The sequence below is a fragment of the Gouania willdenowi genome, chromosome 3, assembly GCF_900634775.1.
Source record: "Gouania willdenowi chromosome 3, fGouWil2.1, whole genome shotgun sequence".
NCBI classification, from domain to species: Eukaryota; Metazoa; Chordata; class Actinopteri; order Blenniiformes; family Gobiesocidae; genus Gouania; species Gouania willdenowi.
In genome coordinates this window covers 33,748,648-33,768,009 of record NC_041046.1, presented here as the reverse complement: position 1 = coordinate 33,768,009, position 19,362 = coordinate 33,748,648, and the positions used below count along the sequence as shown (strand labels likewise).

The 19,362-nt window shown below is 36.8% G+C and overlaps 1 protein-coding gene across 2 annotated transcripts in view; it reads left to right on the top strand.

Annotated features, from left to right (window-relative positions):
* The window catches only part of LOC114454694 (protein diaphanous homolog 3-like), a 153,438-nt gene that overhangs the window by 44,550 nt on the left and 89,526 nt on the right, over positions 1-19,362 (top strand). For both annotated transcript variants that reach the window (XM_028435328.1, XM_028435327.1), the window contains 2 exons: positions 13,871-13,966; positions 17,714-17,808. In XM_028435328.1, the coding sequence (XP_028291129.1) occupies positions 13,871-13,966; positions 17,714-17,808 (191 nt within the window). The remainder of the gene's footprint in view (positions 1-13,870; positions 13,967-17,713; positions 17,809-19,362) is intronic.

Below are 19,362 nucleotides of genomic sequence, written 5' to 3'. Positions count from 1 at the left end.
ATCACAGATTTAAGACAAGGCAAGGCAAATTTATTTGTATAGCGCGTTTCATACACAAGGCGACTCAATGTGCTTTACATGATAAAACATTCAACAGCTTAAAATCATCAACAAACACATTATATCAACAACATGACCATAAATCTCCCTCTCAATCATACGCAGTAGAGAAAAAAAGTGCCTTTAACTTTGATTTAAAAATATTCACATTGGATGCTAACTTCAGCTCTGCTGGCAGTTTGTTCCACTTCTTTAACATTGGAGATCAAAGAGTGTCGTAAATTTACTTTATGACTGGCATATGTGTACGTTGGCTATCGTCACCAAAACATAAAGGAAAATGTTTTTGGATTTGACAAACTGAAAACATTTATGCATTCGTAAATCTCAGGAATATAGTTTAATATTCAGTAGCTGCAGTGCATTTACATGTATATTTTTCATGGCAATTTGCTCGATTCCTTGTTAAGTCTATCAATGTTATGTTAAACAGGCCTGTTAAGAGTAGTTGCTGTATTGAGTTAAATTCTTCACCAAGCTTTCCAGCAGAAAATTAATATTGCAGAATTGACTAAAGGAAATCACTGGATCTTTGAATCAGGTTTATCTCACAGTGATTAATAGCCACACATTATAAATTAAACTTAGTTAATGATGCTGCGGTGTCCGCCTGCGAACTCCACTTTAATCTTCTCCCTTGACATCTAAGGCCTCTAATTGCTGTCTTTGTGCTGCTACTGTCTCATTTGTTAAGTCTACAGCTCATGTGCAAAGGAAAATGGTCTCAGCGCCCCATTTTGTAACTTCATAAAAGGGTGGATCTCAAAGTGTTGTATGTTGGTTTGCACTGATTAAAAAAAAAACTTTTAGTAAGGAAGTTAACTGATTCTTTAAAAATTGGCTGAACAACCTCTATACCAGGGGTTGGGAACACTTCTGGTTTGAAGCCACTTGCAGTTCCATAACAACAAATTAACAAGTCTAGTACAGTGCCTGTCGAAAGTATGTACTCATAGTGTGAGCTTAAGTAGACTTGTCAAATATGGCCAAATGAGTATGTGTTTGAAGGTTGGATGTACAAAGAGGTGTACAGAGGTGTTTTTTTTTGGTGTCATTATGTGTATTTTTGTATCTTTCTGTTGTCTTTTTGTGCATTTTTTGTGTAATTATCGTTTTTTGTTGCCATTGTTGTGTGATTGTGAAGATATTTTGTATATGTGCATTTCTGTTGTCATTTTGTGTATTTTTTACATGAATATTTAGTGCGTGCGTTCGAGACTCGCTGCCTGTCCTCCTGGTTTCCAAGTGGGACTCTCTCCATCTCCTCCGTAGGTTCTCTCTCTCTCACACGCACGCACATCATCAGCCGTGCGCATGCACATACTCCGTCACAGGTCGTTGAAATGTTTGTCTCACGCCCAATGCGTGAGACTTGAGAGAAAAAGGACTGGACCCAGAAGTATCATGAAAAATAAACATTTTTTGCAACACCAAATAAGTCCAAAATAAGGGATGCACACACTCGTGCTATGTGAAAGCTGTTAAAAAGTTTCAGGTCAAACACACCGTGTCGGGGAGAAATTTGCTACACACACGCACACGCATGCAGAACTTCCTTGCTTTTATAGAGAGATGTCAGTGCTGCCCTTTGCACATTTTTCTTACAGTTCCAACATGCACTTCTTTAACCATAAAGAATATCATCAGGCTCAATAATTGTCATCCATTACAAGTGTTGCACATTTATCGAGCAACTAATTTGCACACTTCCTACTAGGGATGTAACAATTCACTCAACTCCCAATACGATTCGATTCACGATTCTGGGTTCACGATATTATTCTCTCATGATTTATTTTACATAATGCTACTGTAGACAAATGATGACTGAAAAATATTCCTTTATTTTTTTAGGGAAAAAAAAAACTACAAAATACTGTACTATTTTCCTTTTATTTTTCATTGTCAAAAGAATCCCTTGATAAACTATTCAAAACAATGCAATTTAACTAAAAATAAATCTTGAATGAAATAAATAAAGGAATAATTCAAATGAAGAAGCCTATTAATTTAAATTCTGGTTATAATATAAATAATAAACATAATAAACAATGCAAAACTGGATAATAGTTCTTTTTCGTTTTAAATGTGCAACTGAAAATGTATTTTGTGCCTTAAAAATTGGACTTTAAAAAAAAAAAACAGTCATTGCCCTGTATTTACGTCAGATATTTGTTTGGACCAGCAGAGGGCGCTGGTAACCCAGTGGTTGGTTGCCATGCCGATATTCTGTGCAGTAAATAAGAGATGCTATGCTAGCAGACAGAGCTAACAGAAAAACGTGACTTTTACAGATATTCACGTAATATTACAGATATTCTTTCGGTGCTAAAGGGGTAAGGAATCATTTATGAACATATTTAATAGTAGATGGCGGCCAGAAAGAAAGTATTAGCAGATTCCGTCCACCGCCTCAGCATTTGGACAAGAGAAGGATAAATATATATATAGCGCCCTCTGCTGTTTAAAAAAAGTGCTGAGATTCAATTTTCAGAAAATCGATATCAACCGTGATACCTATGAATCGATTTTTACCTGCCTTACGATTAATCGTTACATCCCTACTTCCTACAGATACTACTTAACAGTAAATGTACCATTAAGGTTTTATCATAACTGGTAGTTACCCACCCATTGTTAATTAAATTGGCACTATGGCTCACTTAAGTGATTACATGATTATTGTTTTTGCAACCTTGCTCCGTCATTCCCAACGTGGATCCATAGCAATGAAAAAAGAATAAAATGTGGGTTCATTAAAGTGCGCATAGCTTTCAGAACATTCAACTATTTCTGTAATTTTACAGATTGGTCCCTGGAGAAGCTATGTGAGAACATCAGTGTTAGAGAACACTCTTTAAGCTCATTTCTGTCCACTATCTGGTGTTATATGAAACAAGTGAAAATAATAGGTAAGAATTTAGAGAGATATCAAACATGTCCTCTTTTTACGATACTGCAGATTTTGGTGAACATGTGGATAGGTATGGCTTCTCCAATCCTTTCAGCTAAGTTTTTAATCAGAAATTGGAATATGGAAGTGGTTACAAAATCTAACTCTTTTTGAAGTTTTATGACTTAAGTGGCCTTCAGCAATACCCAATGTATGTGTTCAGGCATCTTAAATTGTGTTTTCAAATCAATTCAAATCAAATCAATCCTTATATCTAAAAAGCACTTTTTATTAGGAATGTCCAGATACAACTTTTTCACTTCCGATATGATACCGATATTGCAGCCTTGTGTATCGGCCGATACCGATATTGAACTGATACGATATCCGCAGGAATCACACTTTTATTACTTATTTTGTAGTGTGGAATGTTAGAAAAGGCTTGATTAAGTGATGTTACTCAAACAGAGAATAATAGTCAGCAACAGTAGGTTACTTTGTTGGAGTGTGAACCACAGTCACCTATGGATAGAAGTGCTGGAGCTAAACATTTTATCAGAAAGTTTAAATCAGCAATTTTAGATGCAGTCCGATAAAATCCGATAATCATTTTCTGGTTGTTATCGGACTGATGTCCGATGTCAATTTCGGATCTGGACACCTCTACTTTTTATACAATAAAATGCAACTCAAAGTGCTTTTACAAAGATAAAAATAAATAAAATATCCACCCCGTACAAACCCTGTCCACCGCACACAGACACACATGTTAAAATAAGGGCAATAGCACATGGCTGGTACAGAGGATCTAGATAAGGAGACATCACAAGGAGCCGTCTGCACCACAAGCAGAACGCAGACCTTGGGCATAGGGCGTTTTTTCACGTTAGACTTTGGGTTTTAAGAATAAGAAGACTGTGTTGCTTGTTTTTTTCCCCATTATTTTTCATTTCATCTTAAACATATTTGATAACCGGCAAAGTTTTACTTCACAAGTGTATTGGACTTGTCAAATTAACCTGTTGTTGCTAGAATCTGTTGTTACATTTGCATTTATGGTTTAATGGCTTGTACCGTAATTGACATGTGGAATACCCAAGTCTTTTTTTTTTTTTCTCTCTTTCAAGCTCTCATGCAGCAGAATTATAGATTAGTAAGCACCATCACACAGAGAGCTGCCCTTTCCTCGGGCTTCTTTTCAGCTCATAAATAACATCCAATTAGACAAAACATCAAAGATAACAAAATCAGTCTGCCAGTTCTACTCAGGATACAAGCATGTTCTAATAAACCTACCTACCAGCAAAAATGCAGTGCAGGATGAGAAACAAAATACAACAAAAATGAAAGTCCTGTAAGAAAATTTCAATAAGGCAAATTTAGTGCCAGTAAATGTAATCTAGCTTTTTACAGGCAGTGAATTTTTACCTATTTGTAATGTAGCAATTTTGGTATTTTAAAATATTAAACCACTGCTTTACTCAAGATCAAGATTAGTGGTGCCCATCAAACAGTATACGAGAAGCAGTAGAAGGACTGCTGAGCTGGAAGTGGCGGAGCTCCATACGTTATGGTTTCTCACTGGGAGAGAGCAGAATGCACAGCATGAGCAATAAGTACATCGGATGGACAGCTCTTGTTAGACAGTTTGGTTGGAGAGTGAGAGTCGAGGCTGAGACGCTTTAGTCGTGTATGTAGTAGAGATGATAAAATATGAAATAATGGAGCTGTCAGGCAAGAGGAAAAGAGGCAGAGTGAGACAAAGGGTATTGGAGGAAGATGATCCGCTGAGGCAAACTCTGAAGTGAAACTGCTGAAAGAAGAAGTGAGGATTGAGTGAAAGAGGAGAATATACAGATATTGTATTTCAATATTTAATATTTGAGACCTGCTATAGGATTTTTTTTTTTCCGAAAGATTCGTTTTCGAGATAAATTAGAGCTCGTCTTCTCTGTAGAAAATTTAATTGACCACCTACTGGGTGCTAATGTCTCATATGCATAAAAAACGCAAAACAAAATTAAACACAACAAAAAACAGATTGGCTAAACTGTCTATGAGGTGAATTACATTTTTCAGTTACAATTATGTTTTCAAATACCCATGTTCAATTATAATTCAGTTACGATTACAGTGACCAGCATTTTTTCCAATTACAGTTATTTTTTATTCTCAAAGTCAATTACAATTATGTACTAAAGTTCAAATACAGTTAATCACAATTACTGAGCCTGAAATAAATAACCTAATAAAAGTTAGCCTTCCTCTTGTGTTAGCTTTCTGTTAGCATCTCCTATGACAATGGGTCCTAAATCAGCTGTAAAATACACTAAAAACAAATATCTATCATCTAATTTATTTCTTATCTATTATTTACCTTGTTAGGCTTCCTAATCAATAAAAATATAGGTTTTCATATTTTTGTTGTGGACGTCTGAGCCCTTTCTGTGACAATATACCCCTCAATTGTTTTTTTTTTTAAATGGTAAGATGCAGGAAAGCTTAATAATTCTTACAGTCAGGACACGCACACACGGTGAGGGATCGTTCCAGTTTTACGGCCCCCGTCTGTGGAACAGTCTGCCGGAGAACCTCAGGGCTGCAGAGAACGTTCATTTTTTTAAGAAAAGGCTCAATATCCACCTTTTCAAATTAGCTTTTAACTAATTATTTATTCGTTTTAAGATTGCTATCTTTCATGTTTTTGTTGTTATCTTTTGTTGTAATTATAGTTCTAAGATTGTTATTGTTTATGTGTTTTTTATAGTTTTAGGATTGTTCTTTTATGTTGTTTTTAGGTTTTAGTCTTTTAGGATTACTGACCCAGTGTTTCCTCGGAGGGGGCCCTCTGCACTAGGGGTTGTGATGGGCCGTGGCTGCAGTGGGCCTGTATCGTGGCCCTCAGTGTTGGTGAATAGCTCCTTCTATTTTGCTGTGCTTGGGGCTCTGTCTCAGTGCCCTATGCCCACGGACTATGTCCTGTTTCTGGTGCAGACGGCTCCTTGTGATGCCTCCTTACCTAGATCCTCTGTACCCAGCAATGTGCCATTGTTCTTATTTTAACTTGTGTGTCTGCGTGTGGTGGGTGGGGTGGGTGTATTTTTAAACTATGTAAAAGCACTTTGAGCTACATTTGTTTGTGTGAAAAACACTTTTTATTGATAAAGATTGATTAATTGATATCTAAACTCAATTACAATTTAATTACAATTACGACAGCAACAGATTTTAGTTTTTTACGCAATTGCAATTATATTTGACCCCACCCTTGGCTATTGCAGACATGCACTTTGAAACTCTTCACAGGTTTAATGTATCTTTAGCTTGCTAGCTTTTGAAGATACTAATTATTTAATGTCATAAGTACACTGGTCAATGCTCATAACTTTGACAAGGTTCTTCACACGTGTCCCCTTTATGTGTATTAACATAGTATTAATGTAGTATCCTTGACTCTCCAGATCAAAGTATTCTTCGGAGAAAGCGTAAGCTCTTTTTTCCAATTCTTGCCTTCGGTAACAGATAATTAGACAGACCGTTTTCATATAAATATATTGGCCTGTCAAAGAAGTGTGTGTGGGTTTTGTCAGTCTTCACCAGTATATTTAGGAAAAGCTTGATTGAAACGGTATAAATGTGTATTGGTGGGTGATTGTATGTGAGTGGAAGGACAACCTCCATATAGAAGTTAAGACCATAGTCAAAGCTCACGGCCCATCAAGGCTTGTCAAGCTGCTGCTGAGGTGATGCATTAAAAAGTCATCATCATTGAAGTCTATGCCACCAATCTTTCACTTCTCTTCACAATATCCCTCAAACCACCTCAGAATAGGAGCCACTTAAAAAATCTGCACAGTGATTGTTAATAGGTCTCTTGAATGCAAGGTGTGTGAATTTCTTAGAATAGGAATAAGGAGACTGTGGGCTCTGTGGAGAGAGTTTGATAGGCTTAGAATTACAATGAGACAAAGGGAGGTTGGCTGACTCCATCACAGGAATTATGAAGAGAACAAGGACTACAGAGGATGGAGTTGAAGGAGAAAAGGAAGAACAATCTCATATTTCATTATCTAGAGTACATTCTGATTCTAATATTACTGAGATTTAGAATCGGTTTTGTGTTCTTTTTACTGTGAAAAAACACAATTAGACACCAAAAAAAACACTTCACAGACCTTGAAAAGAGTTTCTTTCGAAACATTTTGAGCATCTGATCACATCAGCAGGATGTCCATTTCAGGCAGGTATTTTCACTGGCTCGTATACATTTACTTTCTCTAAATAGACATTCCCTCCTGTGAGCATCTGTCTCTCTTGTTCTCCTCACGCCCATTTCTTCTCCTCTTTTTATGCTCTTGCTTTGACATTTTGAAAAACACCATTAGGGCTACAATGACTTTTTGTGTGGCTGCAGAACATTTGTGCCATTATGAGAGAGAGCTCATCAAATGTGCAATCATTAAAGGCTCTTTTCAGTGTTGAAAGAGAAAGTGTGATCCCATGCTACACACAGTGTGCTTAACTGACGGCCTCCTTTTTTGCCTTTAGTTAGTCCAAAATCTATTAAAAATATGTACCATATATATACACCAGTAAACTAACTAATACACTTTTTCATCCAGTAAACAAAATCAAAATCTATACAATTGTTTTTTGTGAACTATTCCTACCCCTTCAAACAATATATAGAGGAAACAGACATAGTATTTATTCAAACCATGGTGTGCTTGTGAAAATATATTGACTTTCCAGACTTTTTATTTATTTATTTTGTTACCTTTCTCCCCCGCCACCAGCTTATAAAATGAAATACTAATACTCTTGTGTGTGTGAGCACTAACAGGCACTCATACACACGTCTCTTCTACTATTGGCAGATCTGTATGACACCTTTAGAGGGCACTACTCCACTGAGAATAGAGTAACTTATTCCATTTCTTCCCATAGGCTGAGAACATGACTGATTAACAGAAGCTTCTAATCAATTATAAATCTTTTGATGTGGCTTTAGTGTCTCCAATCAACGTTTCTACACTTATTTTTCAATCAGTTATGCTTGTTTCCTTATGCAGTGTAATTGTCTGTCGCATTGCAAGAGCAGACAATGTACAGGGTCACATTCGTTGAGCTTGGTGTGTTGCAGAGAGAGAAGAGAGGGTGGGGGAAAAAAAAGCCTAATGAAGTCTGTTAATTTGCTGCTATCAGAAGGAAAGTCTCTGACTAATTATGGCCCTGGGTCATTTAGTCTGGATCACAGGCAAAGGTGGCCCTGCATGGTTCACTTTGATGAGCTCACTCAATACACAGTTCCTTTTTTTCATTATGTTGATCTTCATTCCCAGTTTACACTCACTGGTACCATCTGATGTCGGAAACTCCTGTGAGGAGGAACAGAAAGCATAATGCACGATGTTATCTAAAACCGTGTATTGTGTATCGTGAGGGAAAGGTGAGACTTCAGCCTTCGTTTCCTGTGCTTTCCGTCAGGCTACCAGGATCCTGGGCAAACCATATAGAGATTCTTCTACTGGTTCCACTGTGATTCTCCTTTCTGTTGACTGAAGTGTTGACAGATGTGTAGGAATGGTGGATTTGTTCACTTTCTGCAGACAGCCCCCCTTCTGTGCATCAGATGTCTAGCACTGGATTTTGCTTCAGGCAACAGTGTATGTGTGTGTATGTGTCTCATAGAAGTGTGTGGTATTTGTGCATTGACCGAAACCCTTTAATGTTGATGATTTAAACTTTACCTACGTGACTGTCTCAATTGGATTTTGGAGATTAATAACCAAGTAATGTATTCAACTTTCCCCTTTGAGTTTTATGTTCTTTCTTCTTCCTCAAGAGAAGACAATATCACTATATTATAAGGCTGGAACAACGAATCAATAAAATCGATAAAAATCGACTAATATAAGCGTTGGCAACAAATTTCATTATCGATTTGTTGCGTTGTGGGATTTATGTCACTGACCGTGATGCAGAGCTTTGTGTGTGCATGCAGAGGGTTTGTCTGCGCGCACACCACAAGTGTTTGTGTGTTGGCGCACAAGTGATTGTGTGTTTGTATGTGTGCGTGCATGAGTGTTGTGTGTGCGCATGAGTGTTTGCGTGTGACTTGCGCGCTCGTTTGTGCGTGACACATTTTTTATTTAAAAAAAAAAAAAATCTGATTCATTTATTGACCGATTAATTGATTATGAAAATAATTGTTAGTTGCAGCTATGGATGTAACGATTAATCGTAAGGCAGTTACAAATCGATTCATAGGTATCACGGTTCACATCGATACTGTGAAAATTGAATCGCAGTACTTTTTTTCCAAAAGTGTTGGCGGAATCTGCTACTACTTTCTTTCTGGCCGCCTTCTACTCTTAAACATGTTCATAAATGATTCCTTACCCCTTTAGCACCGAAAGAATATCTGTAATATTACGTGAATATCTGTAAAAGTCATGTTTTTCTATTAGCTCTGTCTGCTAGCGCATAGCATCTCTTCCACACTGCTAGATTAGCAGCATGCCAACCGATCACTGGGTTACCAGCGCCCTCTGGTGGTCTAAACAAATATTTGACGTAAATACAGTGCAATGACTTTTTTTTTTTTTTTTAAATCCAATTGTTAAGGCACAAAATACATTTTCAGTTGCACTTTTAAAAAGAAAAAGAACTATTATACAGTTTTGCATTGTTTACTATAGAACCAGAATTTAAATGAATAGGCTTCGTCTTCATTTGTATTATTTATTTATGTAATTCATTTATTTTTAGTTAAATTGCATTCTTTTGAATAGTTTATCAAGGGATTCTTTTGACAATGAAAAATAAAAGAAAAACAGTACAGTATTTTCTATTTTTTTGCAAAAAAAAAATAAAGGAATATTTTTCCGTCATCATTTGTCTACAGTCCCATTTTGTAAAATAAATCGTGAGAGAATTGTATCGTGAACCCAGTATCGTGAATCGAATTGTATCGGGAGTTGAGTAAATCGTTACATCCCTAGTTGCAGCTCTACTATATCATGCTGTAAATAATGAAGCCAAATCAAGACAAGATAACATCGTGGTGATGGGATGTCTCAATTTCCTGTAAACAGTGTGTTTTTTTTACCTTAAGTATAAAAACCTGCACTAAACTGGGGAATGAATGATATTTTATCTGGCACTGTGATTTGTGTGGGACCATGTGTATGTAAGGGGGTGGTGGTGGTGGTGGTGGTAGTGGAGGGTAGCTACAGCAGTCTAGTTCCAGTAAGGCGTTTTCTTTGATTGGAAATCTATCTTGATAAGATGAAGTGGTGTGGCAAGTTGAAGGGTCTGTGGAGGAGGAAGGACAGCCTGTGTTTGTGTGTGCATGCATGTGTGTGGTAGAGAACAAGGTGTTTTTTTTGTCTCTGAGGCCTGCCTGTCGTGTGGCATCAGTCATGCTCCTTCACAGCATTTTTATTTCATCCAGCACACCTTTTAGTGCTATGATGGTGTGATTCTTTGATAGTGCCCTATGGGAAGTACAGCTATTTAGTAAGCATGTGTGTATATGCAGCCCTACACAGCATCTTTAATATGTTCTAGAAATAAAATAAAATCAAATTACATTTTCTTTTTGAAATTAAAAAGTGTGTCACTCATTTTTATTTCTTTGTCAACAGTGTTCGAATAATGAACCCCTAGAACAGACAGACATCTTCATATAACTACTAATCTTGCTTTTGGTAAAATAAACATGTCGATCTCTTTGGCTGTATTTTCTGGTCTGTAGTGAGAAGTATTTTTGAATGCCTTCTAGAAGAGCATTTATTTTTGCTTTGAACATTATCTGTTATTTTATAAGAAACAATATCTTTACATTTCACAAGTTTTGATTTAACAAATAAAAGATGTCATAATATCCTGCTTTGTTTTTCAATCGTACGGCCTTTTTTTTTTGACGATATATAGTGTCATTTTTATTCTAAATTGTGATTTGTGTGTTTTACATTGGAATCATTATTGAGTTGAGTAATAGTTAAGCGGAATATAGGCATGGCATCATGGAGAGGAAATAAAGCATTTCTTTTGTAAGTTTAATTTGAGGTAAAGAAAAAAAAATCCCCCACATTCCTTCAACATTATGTTTTTCATACTTATTTCTCCACCCACTTAGTCCACATACCACCCCCCATCACGTTGACATTTATCACAAGCCTCTGAAAAGCTTTAACTTGCTTAGATGCGGGATGGCACACACTGTGTGCTGCAGCAGAGCAAAGCAAACCTTTCCACTGACACCATTTTCCCTCCATTTCTGCAGTACACTCACTTTCACAGCTATTGTGTAATTTAGTCCCACTTTCCCTTTCTTTCTTATGTGATCTGAACTTCAGATAATAACTCAGGTTTTTGTCTGTGTTTTGTTCTGTCCGTTTCTCCCCCTGTACTTTCCCTATAGGCAGCCACAACTTCATATGTCATTGTATCATATTTTAACACTTGTAAATGTGAAACATTCATTCCATATTTGGTTCTAATCAATCTACTAGAGTTACATCGCAAATTTGCAATTTCTATCTTTCCCCCTTCGCTAGATGTGTAACATGACCCACACTAGTTCCCTTTCTGCACTCACAGGTGCAACCTTATCTGTTCCTCTCTCCCGATGAGCACTATCTGAGTGATAACTACAACTGATTGATAATCCTCTGACCTCTGACCTGCTGTGGAACATTTTAATTGGATAATGTTTGATGAGTAGCTTCCCTGAAGATGATATGTTTGAAGCCCACAGAGAAAGAAGGTGACACTGGATGGAGGCATTTAAATGGTACCTGTAGTGAATTTTAACAGCACGCTCCATCAGAAGATCATATGTAATAATCATAGAACAGCCAGGAGGAGAAAAAACCTGGTCGTCAGGAAGATGGGTCACCTTAGCACTGCCGGGTGGTGCGGGCTTGTATCCATGTTGCTGTGTCCGCCTGTGTAATGCAATTTTCTGTCTTGTTTAAATCATTATAGGTGATGTATTGTTTTTTATCGTATTTAAAAGAAACAATTTGTAATACATGTGCTCTGTTTGTTTATGTCCGTGTGTGTCCATGCTCTATGCAGTGCGTTATGCAACAAATGAGAATCTGCACCAGAGTTATTTATGATGAGAAGATCAATACAACATTTTTGTACATTTTAACAAAATAAAGTTATTTTATTGCCTCTAAATACTGTATCTAACTCAAAATTGCATAAATACAAAAATCAACCAATCTCAACGCAGCAACTCAATGCATTTAAGATTTACAAGGATGACCTAAATCATCAATGAAAGAAGGGTGATACAAGGGCTTTTGAAATTGGCTTAGTTGTCCAATGGGCAAGAATTATTTTATAAACTGTTGATCAACTGGGATTTGAACAAGGGTTGCAGAAATTGGCCAAATTTCCATTGAGTAATACAATGGTTTTCCCAAAACAAATGCTCTTAAACTGCATCATTTTACTGACTTCCACAGTGGAATGCACTGGAATTACCCAACTTGAAGAAAAAAAAAAAAGAAATTACGTACCGTAAGCGGTATACACACTCGAGAAGCTTTGCAGCAGAGCCTTTGCTGAATTGATGTCGCAAAGAAATAAGCCAATCGGAAGGGAAAGGTCCAACCCTGCCAGTTAATGAGGTAGACCTAATTAAGTGAAATGGAAGTGTACACATGGTGATGCTTTATAGGTAAATATAGTCAGATAAGGTGGAAGGTCAATTTAATGTACCTTTGCATAGATTACAAATATATACAACAAATGTGACTTTCCTTCCAATGCTTAAACAAAAAAAGGAGTAAAATTATGAGTCACATACTAGCATGTTTTGTGTGGTTGTTTACCTCTTTCTGCCCCTTCCTTTCTTATCATTGTTAGATGTTAACTCATCTTTTGTTCTTGATTCTCTCAGTTCTTTTCATTTGAGGTATTTTCCCTTTTCCTTCTCTGTATGTCTTTCACATTTTTTCCCTCATTGAAAGACTGTGAGGAGAGTATACCGACGGAAGAACTACGTAAGTCCAGAGATAGCTCTGTGTGTGTGTTTACTGTAAAACGAGGTGGGTTGTACAGTAGTTTTTTTTGTAAATATGTCCTTTTTTTTTTTTACACTGGAGCTCCCAGCATGCTTAGTTTCTTTTTAATTAGACACAAGGTCCTTGAAAGATGACTTAGTCTATGTGGAACAGCAAGTATCCTTCCTTAGGATTAACCCCTGTGCTCCTCTCCTCTCCTCAACAACATAATTACAGGGTCATACACAAACTTGGATACTCCTGGGATGCACATTTTATTCATTCTCTTGTTTAAGTATATGTGTTGTATACTTGAAAAAATGAAAAAAAAAAAAACCCAGCATGCACTCATTGTAAATGTGGCTCTTGAGGGTGCACGCGTAGTCTGTCCACTCAATGTTTTCTTGTTGTTATCCAGTGCTCACCGTGGCTTTTTATTTTTATATCCACAGCACTATCCTAATCCCACCTACCTGGTTCCTTGTGACCCTAATCAGATTTACTTTCACCTATAACCTGATTACAGAATGTGGACCTTTGTATTTGTAGGAGAGTCACGGCTCTCCCATCTGTCATTGGTGTGTTCGTTTGACTTTACAATAATTCGTTTTGGATGCTGCTCAAGTCATATGGAACACTGTTTGTGCTGGAACAAGAACACGTCTAGTATCAATTTTCTTTTTAGTATTTCAGCTCGCTTTTTATGTTTAATCTTTGTACTGGCACTGAAGCGGGTCCCTCTGTATTATCTGAATACTCTAATATAATGCATAAAATATTACTGTATCTGATTTGTGTGTATAATGCGTCTGTCAGTGGAACAGTAAGTACATGCAATTGTGAGATTTCTGTTTTTGTGATGATAGTGATTTTGGTCTTTTGTCTTCATCAGCCAAAAAGGAAGAGGAGGATTTGGAGGATAAGAAATCCATAAAGAAAAGAATCAAAGAGCTCAAGGTGCTTGATCCCAAGATTGCACAGAATTTGTGTGAGTATTTGTCCCAGAAAAAGCTGAGTAAGACATGTTCTACCATCGTTACCTGTAATTTAACTTGCCAAACCACTTTGATGTTTAACTGAATCTTTTTTCTTTTTAATGCGCAATGTTTTATGGATAAATGCTACTCTGTTGCTAATTGCTATAGCAATTAAAACCGTGCAGAACTTGGCCACCACTACTTATGACTCATGTCTTGACATTGAGCTAATTACCAATGTTAATGATTCATTAGGGAAAGGGGATACAGGAGGAGAAAAAAAAAAAAAATGACAGTGTAGGCTCACATTAATCTCTTTTTCTCTCTCTCGCTCGCTCGCTCTCTCTCCCTCTCCCTCTCTCTCTCTCTCTCTCTCCCTCTCTCTCTCCCCACTCTTTGTTAAAATGACCGTTTTAAATGCAGTGTTAATGAGGATTCAGCTGATCTCTTCAGCACTTTCAGATCTTAGCATCTCATTGGCATATATCAATGGTGGCTGTTACCTTGGTTTCATTTAGTGAAGTAAAATCAGACCAATCTGCCTGGTCACAGGGAAAAATCAAACAGGAAAATATATAGAACAGTCTTAAGCAGAGTGTGAAATGAAAGAATACAGTTTATTTGTTCGGCTTTAGAAAAGCTAGATGCCAAAATGCTCTGATGGAGAGTAGTCCTTTAATTGACGAAGGCCAATATTGGAACAAAATAATTGTAGTTTCACTAAAATGCACTGGAATTTTTTTGTTATTACCAGCCAGTTTAAAAGTACACCACATTTCACATGTTTCGAAAAGGGACATTTGAATTTCAACATGTTTTTATTTGTTTTGTTAAGTCTTTCTATTCTATTTTTTTCTTTTTTTGTTATTACCAGAACTTTTCACTCCTATGTTTGTATACAGTAAATTACCAACAAAACGGGTGACCCAGTATGTCACAATTATTGTTACATACTATGTCACTTGTCAAGATGTTAGTGAGGGATAAATGTGTTTTACGTAAACCATTACTACTAAATTCAAACTATTAGTATTACATTTAAAGTATTTGTTTTTTTTAATTTGAATGATCATTGTGTGTTAAGCTATGTGGTCACAGTGCTTGTAACGCTCTTTAAAAATCACATTCCTAATTCTGATTGCTTTTTCACATCACTATGGCTTTGAGGCATTCCAAAACGGTCATGCTGTGCATCACATTATTTCAAGCCTTGTCACATATATTTTTCAAAACTGACTTTCTAACCATTACATAAGCTGTCTGAATGACAGTTATTATGATATGGCTTTCCCACATACTTAAAGTGTACTGTACCTGTAATGAACTTTATTTTTTAACTGTAAAAAAGTCATGTTTGATACCAGAAGTTTATCCATATATATACACATATGACAAACGTAATATATGTATTATAAGACTTTGTCAGGCAGCCACGGCTATGAAGTGACTGGTCCTCATAAAAGCATGATTAGCGGCATTTTGTCTTTTTCACAGGCTGGTAGTGTCACATCTTTGTTGTTTTGGATCTCTATTTTAAAGAAATAATTTATTAATGAAAGTATTCTATGGCTAGAAAAAAAAAACACATTTATATGAGGTTAGGCTTTAATTTGTTAAAGGAAATAGGTGCAAGCTAATTCACAGCTAGTTACAACTAGTACAGTGCCCGTCGGAAGTATGTATTCATGTGGGAGCTTAAGTAGCGTTAATTATGGCCAAATGAGTATGTGTTTGAAGGTTGGATGTACACAGAGGTGTACATACTCTGTACTCTGTAGTGTTATAAAGGGATATATTTGCGGGTGCAAAATAAAACAGTGTGTGTGATTTCCCTGGTTTAATTCTATGGGACATGAACATGATAAATGTACAGTATTTGTTTGTTTTTTTTTTACTCACTTTTATATTGTTTTGTTTGGTCTATTTTTCTGTAATGTATGTTTTTTGGAGTCATGTGTATTTGTGTATCTTTCTGTTGTGTTTTTGTGCATTTTTTGTATAATTATAGTTTTTTTGTTGCTATTGTAGTGTGATTCTGTCGTCATTTTGTGTAGTTTTTGTATAAATATTTAGTTTTGTGTATTTTGAGTCATTTTCATCTTTTTGTTGTATTTTTCTGTAATGTATGTTTTTTGGAGTCATGTTTATTTTTTTTTACCTTTCAGTTGTCTTTTTGTGCATTTTTTGTGTAATTGTTTTTGGTTGCTATTGTAGTGTGATTCTGGAGTCATTTTGTGTGCTTTTTGTATAAATATTTTTGTTTTATTTTACTCATTTAGTATATTTTTATAAATACATACCTTGTGTGTGTGTTCCGTGAAATGTTTGAGATGCTGATAACCAAACTTCATAGCCATTGTAGCGCCAATCAAAACTGCGCAAAACAAAATGTAAAGCTCCAAACTACATGAGTGAGTAAGTAAATTAAAGTATTATCTACAATTCTTTTTTTTTAAAAAAAAAAAAGTCATTGTTTACCTTCGAACCGAGTGGTCAGAGCTTAGCTTTCATAGACGGCACCACAGAGAATCCGCAGTTTTCCAGATGGAGTGTTGAACTAGTTGAGTTCTATACCGACTATAGTGAAACAGCGCGTTATTGAACAATTACACGGACAGTTACATGGTTTAAACAATGGGAAACTTGTCTGCAAAGGACTCACCAGTGGCTAACGGTTTCAAATGAGCTATTCAGCGGGCTCCCGTGTTTGAGACGATAACAATAGAATGGCACAGGAGGAAGTGGAGTCTGCCGTGGCTCACACACACGCACATCAGTGACTCACATCAGGCCCAATAAGTGAGACTTAAGACCTTTGCTAGTGTATCAGTGCGAGTGTGGCTGCTCAGACGCCCCTTCCCCCTCTCCGATATGAAACTATCTTCTCTCTCTCACTCGTGTGTTTACAGTCGGCATCTGCTTTGCTGTGTGCGCAGCGATTGGCTCTGGCTGCACACGTGACTCTTGCTCGGGTGAGGAGCTGTGCAGTGAAATAGATATAGATGGTGTGCTAGCGCCCCCTCACACCCTGAGGTCAAAAGCTGAATAGGTTTCACTTGCCGAGTCGTCCAGAAGTGAAATAAAATTAAAATAAACATTTGGAAATTACCAAATTACTCCAAAATAATAGATTCACACACGGGGTATTTGGAAGCCATTGACTAAGTTTCAGGTCAAACTCACACAGAGTCGGGAAGATATTTGCTCCACACACACGCGCACACACATGCACACACACAGACCATCCTGAAATTATAGTATAGATGCCCTGGGAGGGACGTAATACACATTTGATGTTACAATTATTCACAAAACATGGATATGGAATTTAGCCTCGGTGGTCTTAAATGCACTGCATATATGAAATGAATCCTTGTGTTGCTAAGTATTAACCCACAACTTTAAAGGCTTTTTTGAAAATGTGCACATCTTTTATTTTTTGCTAAGACAGAAAACACAGCTGATGTTGCAACATGGCTACCCTTTAAGGTTTTAATGCTAGCTGAGGCGGTATCAGTTCCTAGATCAGTTTTTCCTAGTAGTTATACGTCTCACTGATTTTTTACACGGATGCGTTTTGAATTTTATTTATCTACGACATCCATCTAACTGCCTGCAACTGTTCGGAGCGATTCAGTTTTAAAGCAATTAAAGTTTCCTTTCATTTTCAATGCCAGCAGTGTGAAACTTAACCTTAACTTAAACTTAATCACCATGACATTTACAACAGCTTTTGATGCTTCCTTCTCTTTCCCCAGCCATTTTCTTAGGTTCTTTCCGAATGCCTTATGAGGATATTCGTCGGATGATAGTTCATGTGGATGAAGATCAACTCAGTGAATCTATAATTCAGGTATGACAAGAGGTTCCTAATTTTTTTGCTGTGATGACTTATCATTTGGTCAGGTGAATTTAAAAGAATATTCTGTTCAGAACAGAATATTCTCATGACCTGATACCTTTTAACTTCTTATTGAAATTATGATTTTAGTACCCTGCTCTTTCTCAAATGCTCAAACGTTTATCACATTTATTGGTTAGTTGTTTGCCTTAAACACATGTAACCTGAGGGTGAAGCATCAGGCTTCTATAAAGCCTGTTGTATTCCAGGTAGAAAAAAAAACAAAAAAACAAAATTGTCAACACAGAACATCTGTTGATGAATTTCTAAATGTGCCAGTGTCAATCAATGTTGTTCTAAATCCTATGTCAAGTTTTTTTTTTAGCTGCTCTTTTTATTTGGTTGTTGTTTTCAGGCCTCTGTGTATTAAATTCATCCATAAAACAGTTGCTTCAAAATTGTCTTACCACCTTTGTTCAGGGCTTCCTGTTGCTGTCAGCCATATTAAGGCTGCCTTATTCTCCCTTAAGCTTTTTTTTTACGCACATGCTGTTACGCACGTTTCTTTTACGTGTATTCTCCCATCCATACTTCTTATATGCCCACTTCGCATCAAAAGACTCAGCGCACGTAAGGCTGTGAAATAAAGGCTGTTTGATGCAATTCATTAACATCAAGAGGACTTTGTCAAGATGTAATTTTTAATGGCAGAATGGAAATCTGGGGTTTTCCTAACACTTGAAATTTGTGAAAAAGACACTTTTAATTTGAAAAGGCCCTATTCATTGAGTTATTTGGTAAGATGTATTTATCAGAGCGCAAATTTGCTGCATTTGTTTCTGTCTGAGCATTACCCAAACCCGACATACATCAACAAATGTGTGTCCAAGTCCAACACAGTTACTGTATAATCTTTTTTTTCTTGTACTAAAGAAACATTTATGCTCGTTTGTGTGGAAAACCCACTTTTATTAAGCTAATAGAAACTTCCTACCTTTCCGCATTCTGAAATGTCAATAGAAGAGCGCATCAGTGTGTGCTTAATCTAACACAGGTGTGCACCTTCTCCGCTCTGTCTGTAATCTGCAGTTGTCTGAATATGTAACAGACATCTGTCTTCACTACTGTCTGAACTCAAAACATGCACGTTCTTAAAAAATGAGTTTCCAGTATACCCATAATCCTGATGCACAGACCACAACACAAGAAACAGGAGAACTCGAGGTTAAGTTGTCGCTGTGCTTCGTGGGCATTAATTATAGTAAAAAAATAATTAAACAAATAAACCACCGGATGGTAAACAAAAGCCCAGTTGTGTGCGAATTGTCCATTAAAGAGTTTGCCGATCATAGAAGCTCTTCCAGCCTTTACTACCACCTCACTGCTAAATGTGTAGCAGCTAGCATGGACAATGGTCCTAATCCGAGCAGATCATGTCGCCACTCCACAAGATAAGACTGACAAATGAACAAACTCACTGGATAAATTATTGTACTGTCGACCACTCTCAATGGTAGATGATGTGGGCGGGGCTAGAGGCGGTTCTACAGATGGCATTGTCTGACC